This window comes from Barbus barbus (assembly GCF_936440315.1).
Source record: "Barbus barbus genome assembly, chromosome: 10".
Classification (NCBI taxonomy): domain Eukaryota; kingdom Metazoa; phylum Chordata; class Actinopteri; order Cypriniformes; family Cyprinidae; genus Barbus; species Barbus barbus.
Window position 1 is genome coordinate 2,237,677 of NC_136738.1, and position 10,952 is coordinate 2,248,628.

General features: G+C 40.1%; 1 protein-coding gene across 2 annotated transcripts in view; it reads left to right on the forward strand.

Annotated features, from left to right (window-relative positions):
- The window catches only part of fam117bb (family with sequence similarity 117 member Bb), a 36,194-nt gene extending 26,678 nt beyond the window's left edge, over window positions 1–9,516 (forward strand). The window contains exons 5-8 of one of the 2 annotated variants that reach the window (XM_079426984.1): window positions 4,777–4,920; window positions 5,057–5,291; window positions 6,660–6,783; window positions 6,937–9,516. In XM_079426984.1, coding sequence (XP_079283110.1) covers window positions 4,777–4,920; window positions 5,057–5,291; window positions 6,660–6,783; window positions 6,937–7,195 — 762 coding nt within the window. In that variant the 3' untranslated portion in view covers window positions 7,196–9,516. The remainder of the gene's footprint in view (window positions 1–4,776; window positions 4,921–5,056; window positions 5,292–6,659; window positions 6,784–6,936) is intronic. The other variant, XM_079426985.1, reaches the window with a different exon arrangement.
- The last annotated feature ends 1,436 nt before the right edge of the window (window positions 9,517–10,952 follow it).

The following is a 10,952-nucleotide window of genomic DNA, read 5'->3' on the forward strand; positions in this document are numbered from 1 at the left end:
GACAAACAACTCTGGAGTGCATGAGTTGTGCATGTGGAAAGGGGTCATGAAATGGACAATCAAAATGTCCTTGATTTTAACACATAAGTGGTTGCTCAACAATAAAAACTTGCAACTGCAAGTCTCATAGCTCAAAGTTTTCCCACCTTTCCAAAGCACATTTGAAATCGCCCCAGTCATTGTCACAATTTTCCTCTACACACCCCTCTTTTTTAATTGTTCTTCAACATGAGCTAGTGTGGCTGTACTGTACGCGTAGCACTGTGCGGTCAGGTTGTTAGTCCTGTCAGGGATATTGGCAGACCCAGATCTTCATGACATTCAGAGTTTGAGTGCCCATATGTGATGGATTGCAGGGTAAAGGCCAATGATAAAGGATCCTAACACAAACACACACCTACTGGCTTTGTTCTCTATCTCCTCTGCTCTTCTGTCTGTCATATGCTGTGCTCAATGATCAATAATTAACAGTTTTTGGCTGCTTTCTGGGCTTGACTGTTGTTTTTGTGCCTGAAGGATTGAGCACATCTTTTCCTGCATTCTTGCTATTCTCTGTGTGGAGTCCGCAGTGCCAGCTAGTGTCAGAAATGAGGAGTGCAGAGGCAGTCTGTGTGCCATCCCTGGAGCATTTGGAGGAAATGATGAAGCACGCTACTCATATGTGACCCTGGACCACAAAACCAGTCATAAGTGTCAATTTCTCGAAATTGAGATTTATACATCATCTGAAAGCTGAATAAATAAGCTTTCCATTGATGTATTTGTTAGGATAGGACAATATATGGCCGAGATGCAACTATTTGAAAATCTGGAATCTGAGGGTGCAAAAAAATTAAAATATTGAGAAAATCTCCTTTAAAGTTGTCCAAATGAAGTTCTTAGCAATGCATATTACTAATCAAAAATTAAGTTTTGATATATTTACACTATGAAATTTACTAAATATCTCCATGGAACATGATCTTTACTTAATATCCTAATGATTTTGGCAAAAAAGAAAAATCAATAATTTTGACCCATACAGTGTATTTTTGGCTATTGCTGCAAATATACCCCAGCGACTTCAGACTGCTTTTGTGCTCCAGGGTCACATTTTAGCTTTAGTTTGATCTCATTCCGAAGTCTTACATTTGGAAATGAATTGGACTCCATTAAAGCAACATTTCAGGTTAAATACAAATTAGTATCTGTCAACAGCATGCGTTTTCTTTAAGCACTTTGTGTAAAACCAACTTTAAAAAAACAAAAAAAAACTTCCTTTTCTCATTTTTTTGTTATTTTTGTGGGGGTTGATGAATTCATTGGCAGTACTTCTGATGGATTAGGTTTTTTTGATCATTTGCAACTTGTATTTTTCTAACCTTCTATTCAAAGAGTAACCACAACAATAGAAACTTCTCAGGTTTTGTTTGATCTGAGTTTTTTGAGTAATTTTTTTTGTTGTGAATCCAATGAGATCGAAGACATGCGTCGTGAGTCATTTGAGCTTGCGTGGGGCTTTGGAGGGGTCGTGCCTTTATTTCTCTCCACAAACCTTTAGTTAAGCACCGGTCAACAACTTCAACCCCATGAATCTCTTGTTTTTATAAAGACCACAGTGGTCAAAGAAAGGCTGACGTGAAATAGCTATCAAGGCCTGGAGACCTTTGAAAGGGATTCTTCTGTCTAACCTCTTGTTTTAAACGCAGACTGTGGTAACCAATACAGGCCTCCATACCAGTGAAGAAAGGCCCTTTACATGCTGTCGGGAAGACTTTCACCAACTCTTTAAACGAGGCTTCAGTGCGTGTCCATGGACACTGAGTTTTTTTGTTTTTTTAAATCCTCCTTGTAATTTTGATACAATTAAAAGCAACAGGGCAACTGAAGTTGTGTATATATGCAGTTTTATTTCAGTCCACATTCACCCCTCAATTGTAGTTGAGTTCTAAAGTGGCATATGGACTGAAATGAAGCCTCATAAGTTGACTAATTTGGAACTGAAGCTACGTAGCTGCTCACATGAAGTTCATGAGCAGTGCAACTCCTGGTTGATTTAAGTAGAGTTTGGCAGAAGCACGTGTTACTAAGCAAATGTTACAGTACTTGAGTGAATAGGCTTTTTCCTTTTTGACTCTTCTTATTATGCTTCAAATCAAAGTTTATATTGTTGTGATTCACCTCGTAGCTGTTCGGTTTGGTTCATGGCTCATAGCTCCTTAAAATAAATCCCTATGGGGAAAAATATTTTGAGAACCAAGGCCGCTGAATAAAGGTCAGGCACTTTTGCATCCTATAAGCATTTGGCCTTCACATTTTGGAAAAGTGCTGCTATTTGAAACTCTGACTTCTACAATCATTTAACCTGCTTAAACTCTGTCCCTTTCTAACAGTCGACTACAGTCGTTACATTTATTTTCTTTGAATTGTCCATTTCATTCATATACGTCAGTACAGAAAAGAAAATTGGACGCTACTTCCTGTTACCCTGCAACTTTAAACACATTTTTCACACTCTTCACACCTTTGGCTTGTGGTTACAGCACCTTAATTGGAACCTCCTATGTATGGGATTGTTAGCAATCCTGTCCGGCCTCTATAGACGTCACCAAACTGCTGAGCCGGGTTTCTTCTGTTTGAAGTCGACAGACTCGACACCGGTCAGATCAGTGGCGCTGACAGTGTGGGAATGACCCGGGGGTCCACGAGTGTCGTGTCCTCCTTCAATTTGGGTCAGGTCGTACATTATTTCTGTTAATGTCACAGCACGCCACTGGAAATCTGATACGTAAATAAATATTTGCCTCCTAGCGACCGCTCACCAGAAAGTTGCTAGGAAATCACCGAAAAATATCTTAACGTATTGTTTGGAGGTGACCTCGAGGGTCAGGGTGTCTCTCAGCTGTTTTCTATCCTGATGAGCAGATAAACAACCAAACAAACCACCCAGAAGAAAAGGCTCCAGAGCACTTTTATGTTGAAACAATATGATTAAACGCACACATGCACGTCGGAGCAGTAGTGATGCTGCATGCGAGTTTAAAGCCTGGCTCGCTCTATTGAGATGTTAATGAAGCAGATCTGGCGTGCTTTAAGCGAGGGCCACTGCAGGGCCACACAACTCTCAGCAACGTCCTGCTAATGCCCTCACATTGTTCCCTCGTAGACTGAGAAAGAAGAGGGGGAGGGCCGACGGCGAACGCAGCGCTCTGTTTTGAGAGAGGGGGTGGGATGGAGAAGACACTTGGAGGAGAAATATCAGAACGAGAGAGAGAGGGCAGACATGATGAAGAGACACAGGAAGGAGGGGGGCCGAGAGAACTAAAATCCAGAGCATGAGCCGAGAGGGAGAGAGACTGGTGGACCAGGAGGAAGACCGGACCCCCTCTCTGACAGGATGACAGGAAGTGGACTTTCGGGAAAGGTGAAGTTTTTGCCGTCATAAACGGCAGCTGTTAGCATAGACGGCACATGCTGTAGATGTGCATGCTGATTTAACTAAGCATGTGGTTTGCATGCGTCACTGTATCTCGCTATGTGTCCTGGTTTAGTTGTGAGGTTTGCATCGAAGACATGCAAGCGAGGATCAGAAGTCGGCCAGCGAGACGGAGTTACATAACTCACTGATCTGCAGAGGAGACCAACACGCTACCTTGCAACGAGTCTGTGTGCTGTGCTGTGATAAGACGAACCTCTGTTAGTGTTTAGCATCATGTGGAAACTGAAGTGTGGGAATGTTCAGCTGCTGTGTGATGCTGTTGCTGTAAGTTTTCACACAGGCAGTTTTTTCTTTCAGTGCCATATGTTCTCATTTTGAGGTCGTGTCTCTGTTATGCACACTGCACCCCCCCACACACACCAACCACATACACCCTTTTATCTTCATTGCTGTCCTGATGCTTTTAGTTGACCACTCAGTTACAAACTTGGGGGAAAAACGCACATGTGCCTGTTAGTGCTAAACTGGGAGAACAAAAACTGACTTCCTCCTGTATGTTTTCATTTTTTATAATATATATCATATTACATATAATATATCATTTTTAATTATTAAAAACTTTATTTTGTATTAATAACAAAAATATATAACCTTAGATATAACCTGAAATTAATGATTTAATTCTTTTTTTGTATTTATTATTTATAATATCATGTTATATTAAAATTTATTATAAATATAATATTAAATAGTATATTAGAAATTAAATTCTATAATATATATTTTTATTAGTTGCATAAAATGAGGTAAGTCATATAAAATTAAAAAATTGTTACATAAAATATATAATTCAAGTCTAAACATTTTTTTTTACTTTTTTTTTTTTTTATTAGTAACAAAAATAACCTATAACTAGAAATTAATGTAGGAGCAAAAAGTGATTTCCTCTTAGTATTTTATTTATATTAACACTCTATATTTAATATAATATAGTAAATTATAAATATTAAATCAGTATATTATAAATGAAATTATATAATACATAGATTTGTTTTTTTTTATTAGTAGCATAAAATATAAGGGTAATCATACAAAATCAAGTATATATAGATATATATAGATAGATAGATAGATAATATATAAACATGTATAGCTTTTGTTATTTTATATATTTAGTAATGTAAAAAGGGGAATGGGACAGAAACTTGACGAGTGGCTGACTCAAGCTCATCTTTCCCATATAAGCATCATTGAGTCTAAGCATATGCACAAACCACTGGGTTAAGCCTCCAACATGATCTGCATTAAAGCATCACATTATAGCAAATAATCACACTCTTCACTCTCTCCTGTTCCAGGCTCCTATTCCAAAGAGCGTCCTGATCTCTATCCCCATCTCCAAGTCCTCCGTCTCTCGTTTCCGGAACAGCGTGGAGGGGCTGAATCAGGAGATCGAGCGCATCATTATCCGAGACACAGGAGACAGAGAGGAGCAGTTTATTGTGAGTGTGCCTGACATGATGCTGCAAAAAAAAGTTACATAATCTGGGGTCCCTAAGACACTGAGTGTGTGTTTATCTGAAGTTTAGTTTTCTGTGTTCTGTTGTGTATGATCGTTGCACTTTTTCCTCTGGCCAGCCTCAGGAGGCTCCGGATGGGCATCGGGCTCCTCCTCCTCTCTGCCAACGCAGCGCCAGCTCCCGCAGCATTGACACACAGACGCCCCTGGGCACCGCAGCGGGCAGTAACCACAGCAACAGCAGCAGCCGCTCTCAGTCCATCTCACCCACGTTCCTGAGCGTGCCAAGCGAGCCCTGCAGCGATAGTCCATCTCCCCACGAGGACGAGACTCTGGTTGACGGCCGTGAGAAAGGTACAGCTCACATATTTTCACACCCACATACACACTCAGGGCTGTTCACATGTCCTGAGGCCCACACAGACACTGCACACGCATTTTCTGCATTGATTGTGTGTGAAAATGTGCGGGATGAATTTAAACATGTTCAGATGTGTTATATGGGCCTGACGGTGCTATACTTTCATTAGTAGCTTAAACTAAATAACTGATTGATCATCCACATCAAGTAGTGTTCCTGTCATCCATACGTCTCCATTTTTTTTGTGAGGATTATGATGTTTTGTGCAATAAAAGGTTATACATATTAATTCTACAAATTTGTTGAATATATGTCAGATACCCTATTGAAGAACTGTGCAGTCTGCTTAATTTGGGTCTGCGTTCACGCGCAGATGAACGTCATGGCTGCTTAGTCGCAACATGAACATTGCATTTTTAAGATGCTGCGTCAATTTAAGAGTAATTCAGCTTTTCAAAATGCCAATTTGCTGCACTTTATCTAGCTGTTATTTCCAACCCTAGAGATGGAGGATCTCATGCTGTTATTTTAGTATTACTTGGATACTATTATGGTGTTTATTAATGTTAGTAATTAATAATGAATAATTTGGCTTTTTTTATCTTTTTATTTTAATTTTAATTTAACTTTTGGTCAATTTATGTGCCATTTAATTTTTTTTCTATTTAGCTTTATTTAATTACTTTAATCACATTTTTAGTTTTAGTATTTTAAGTACTTCAACTTCCACCATGTAGTCTTCCACTTCAGATAGTTGCAAAGGCAACATTAATAGTTTTATTTTTTCAGCTAATATTTATATTTTATTTCAGCTTTATTCCTATTAATGATATTTTTAAATAGTTTTAGTTTACAATAACAACATTGATCTGGTGGACCGTAATTATACAGGGCTTCCTTAAAGGGATAGTTCACCCAAAATGAAAATTCTGTCATTAATTACTCACCCTCATGTCGTTCCAAACCCGTTGATTATGTTTCAAATATATTCTCGTATCTTCGTAAATTACGGTTGAACCCCTGATGTCACATGGACTATTTTACCGATGTCCTTGCTACGTTTCTGTGCGTTGATCATGGTAATATCCTTGCTGTCTATGGAGGGTCAGAGAGCTCTCAGAATTCATCAAAAATATCTTAATTTGTGATCCGAAGACGAACGAAGGTCTCGCAGGTTTGGAACGACATGAGGGTGAGTAATTAATGACAGAATTTTCATTTTTGTGTGAACTATCCCTTTAAGACTGGCAGTCAACTAATTGTTTAGCGCTCTGTTCAATTTTGGACGCACATCATCTCCGCTAATAATCCTGTCTGAGCTGTATTGACATCCTACTAATTTTTTTGTGGCATGTTCACAGATCTGGCCCCCAGCTCACCCCTGCCCAAATACGCCTCATCCCCGAAGCCGAACAACAGCTACATGTTCAAACGCGAGCCGCCCGAGGGCTGTGAGCGAGTCAAGGTCTTCACAGAGGAAACGCAGTGAGTTCTGCAGTGTGTCCTGATCCGCTGCTTTATCTGCTCTCTCCACGCTCATTGTGTTGCTCTCTGAACCTTGAAACCATGATAGCATTACATTTACACTGACTTCAAAGCGGAGTCAGAGCTTCTCAACGTCTTATTTCATCTCCTCAGGTCCAGGCCTCCACGGGAGATCCCACAGTTCCTGTGCCCAGATAGGAACAAGGTCAATTTCATCCCCAAGAGCGGCTCTGCGTTCTGCCTGGTCAGCATTCCCAAACCACTGATGCCCACACAGGAGCTCAACAACCTCAAGAACCAGAGCGCCGCCCGTCTCACGCCCGAACCCGAGCCGAGAGTCTCACGAAGAACCTGCATGCTTTCCCAGCAGCCCTCAGGCTCCTCCCCCTCCTCCTGTCTGTCAGAGAGTTAGACACGCCCCTCAACCAGCATCCCAGCAACTGCATCCGCATACCCTGCACATTTCAATTATCGAAGACGATTAAAAAAATAATAATAAGTGACTCTTAGAGAACAAAGCGGTTATTAATAATAGCTTTGGTTGGGTGAGAAGATGAAACGTTGCCTTTGCAATGCACATTTTTAGCTTTGTGCTTGTTCTCAAAGAACAAAGGCCATTTTTGGGGGGGGTTGGGTTTGTGATATTTAGCTTTTTATTTTTCCTCTACCTTTCATAGATGAGTGAACCTGAGAATGTGTCTCAGATCGCGATGAACATGAATCTAAATGATCTTTCTCAGTACTGAGGTGGCTGCATAGATCTGTTTTTGTGAGACGCAGTGTATATTTTATAATAGTTTGCAGTGGATCGCATTTGCGAGAATCGTTTGTCGTACTAGGACCGGCACATCATTGAATGCAAATGATGCCATATCAGATTAGACCAAGAGACCCGGTAGAATGAATTCTGGGTTGATGCAGGTCCCCGGGACTGAATCGTTGCCTTCTCCGTTCAGTCCTGACAGGAGGGAACCGATTCTCTGCTTTTTCTCCTCTTCCTTTCTCACTGGTGGCGATGAGACAGAAAGGTGCTAAAGATGAGACTAGCGAGTGTGAGAGGGAACGCCGCTTAACGGCTACAGGACGAGTGGCCTGTAAACCCGATTCTTTTGTTTGCATAGTTGTAAAATGCATATGGGCCCGAACTCTGAACAAAGTGAGAGAGCAAGAGGAGGGCAAGACAGGATCTGGGTGGACAGACGAGATGTTTTCTCACCTCTTGCAAAGATTAAGCTGATTTAGCTCGAGGAATGTTTGAAAGAAGGACATGACAAGTACAAAACTGCAAAAATGTAACGCATACATGTCCAGGTAGTTCACAATGCAGATGTCGATCAAAACATTCATGCAATGTTTACTGTGATATCCAATGAAATAGTTTACAAAGTCAGAGCACAATATTATCATTAGATTGATTTAATGCATGCTTTCTGGGAAATTTCAGTTTGTGTGTGTGTGTGTGTACCACTAGATTCAAGCAATTAAAAACAGCACAGATTTTCTGTCCGTTTCAGTGTCTAAATGGCGTTTTCATCATGGAGCAGACGTTTCCAAATCTTCCTTATTGAGCATCTGTGCTGTAGTTGTTTTTAATCATTATTTTGTATGAAATCAAGTAGCGCCTGATGAAAGATTGTCATTTTATGCAGCTCACGCAAGTGCTTCTGTAGACTTGGCCAAAGAGAACATTTCCTGTGGCTCAGAGACAGTCATTGTAGATGGAGAATGATGGAGTTATACGGCGACTTAAAGAAATAGTTCTCCCAAAATTGTATGGTTTCCCATCTTCTGTGGAACATATAAGATATTTTGAGATGTCGTCGTCGTTTTTTTTTTTTTTTGTGAAAGTCGATGGGCACCAAAACGCCTTGGTTCCCAGCATTCTTCAAAACTTTATTTTGTGTTCCACAGAAGAATGCCACACAGGTTAGGAAGGACATGAGGGTGAGTAAATGATGACAGAATGCTCATTTTTGACTGAACTATCCCTTTAATGGACAACAGTAGTACTAATTGAACACTGTGTCATTCACTTCCGGGAGTAATTTAGGATTTTCAGCGTAAAGCTCAGAAGTGCTGTGGGAAGGTTGTCACGGATGGGCCGCTTGCGGTGCTTTGTGTGCAGGGGGTGAGGTTCCTCGCAGTTGGGAGGCATTTTGGCAGAGTTCCTGTTTTTTTCTTGTTCACTCTTGTAGTTAAGGAAGGTATTGTTTTGAGCCTTAAACAACAACACGACATGAACCTGGAATACTTCAGCACTTTTATACCAGCATTGTGAATCAGTACGGGACCTCTGTGTTTGACCTGAAGTAATCTCACAGCCTGTGATTAATATCGTAGATCAGTACTCAGGAATGTAAAAGCAGCCATCTCTTCTGGCAACGGCACAAGAATCCAAATATTTCTTGCTCAAAAACAAATTGATAACGTTTTATCAAGCGCTTTGTATATCTCCTTAGGATATGTATTGAAGTAGAGAACACTCTCGCTGTAGGACCAATATTAATATACTTTTATATGGGTAGTGGCCTACTCTTTGTAATTAGAGCGGAATACCAGTCAGATATTAATAATCCATATGTACAACTTCTTAACGCGGGGACAGTGATGTATGATGGGATACTGTGTTGGATGCTGTCGGTCTCAGTGGATGTTTCTCCACATTCACCAAATAGTCTCTTGTTATGTGTGTATGGAACTCAACAGAATAAAGTTGCACTCGCTCCAAACGTCTGAGGGTGTTATTTGATGATGTGTGAGTTTAACCGTTTTTCCAGTAATGAGATGTTTGTTGGATGATGTGAAGTATGATTATTAGTTGGTGCTGGTATCAAGGAGACCCCAGGAATATTAAAGAAAGCCTTCCAAGTGTCATTAGAAATGTTTAATCTCTTGCTGAGAACAAAAATGTGGAGTAATGAAAATATTTGTATTTTGGCACTAGACTTCTAACGTGTTTTGGATGCTCACACACACACACACACCACCTAGTGGTAATCATGCTGTAAGAATGCATGTCCTCACATGATGGACACTTTACATACAGAACTATGGCTGGCTTTTTATTTGATTAAATGACTGGTAATATAAAGCTGAAATTCATGTGAAGGTACTTAAGCATTATAATGAATCATAATCACTCTATCACATGTTTTTCCCCTGATTGCACTACTGTTCAAAAGTTTGAGGTAGGGAAGTTTTTGGTGAGAGTAATGAATACTTGTTTTCAGAAAGTCCACATTAAATCAATCAAAAGTTTATCAAATATAAACAACCTTGGTGAGCAAAAGAGACATTAAAAAAACATGAAAAAATCAATTGTACTCTCCCCAAACTTCTGAACAGTAATATAGGTGTATTAAATTGGTATGCACTGCACTATTTCAGCCAAACTGCTACGGAAAGATTTTTAAAAAAGTTGATGCCAATGGATTGACCATAATTATAAGGAAAAAATGATTACATACAATCACTGATCAAAAATGTTTCGGATTTTCACATCAGAATCACATTTCTTATTTCAATCTGGGCCATTTCATATGTAGACCATAATTTGTAGTTAAAGTCATCTCATTCACTGATGATAATACCACAGGCTGATGAACGAATCTCCTGGAGAGTGTGAGAGTGATGTGGTGCTGTGGCTCAAGCATGCTGTTGTGTGTGCAATAAGTGTAGCTGAAAGGTGTTTGAAATGGTTCAATCATGCAAACTCTTCAGCCGTCGTCTACTGACACCCCCATCCCTCCCTCGCTCTCTTTTTTTGTAAGGTCTTTTGTGAATGTAGGGACAAAAATGTTCACACGGAGGGCAGTCCAAACAGGGGCTCTTTCCCCAGTGACTCCCTGCCCACCTCACCCCCCTCTGGAGACAGGGCCATTACACAGCACTATGTCAGGTCACACACAGACATCAATCCCACAATGCATCAGCATCTCATTTCCCCATGTCGCGTTTAAACCCCAAAGACACATAATGAACCATGAGAAATTACGTAGTACACTGTAAAAAAAATAAACACAGCAGGCTTTGGTTGCCAGAACTTTACCATTAAAAACTACAGTAGCAAGGAATTCGGGAATATCAGTTTACACATTTTCCTCTGTGTATTATAAAATGACTTATTTTTCACTTCCAAAAACTGTATTTTGCTGTAAAACTACAGGAAA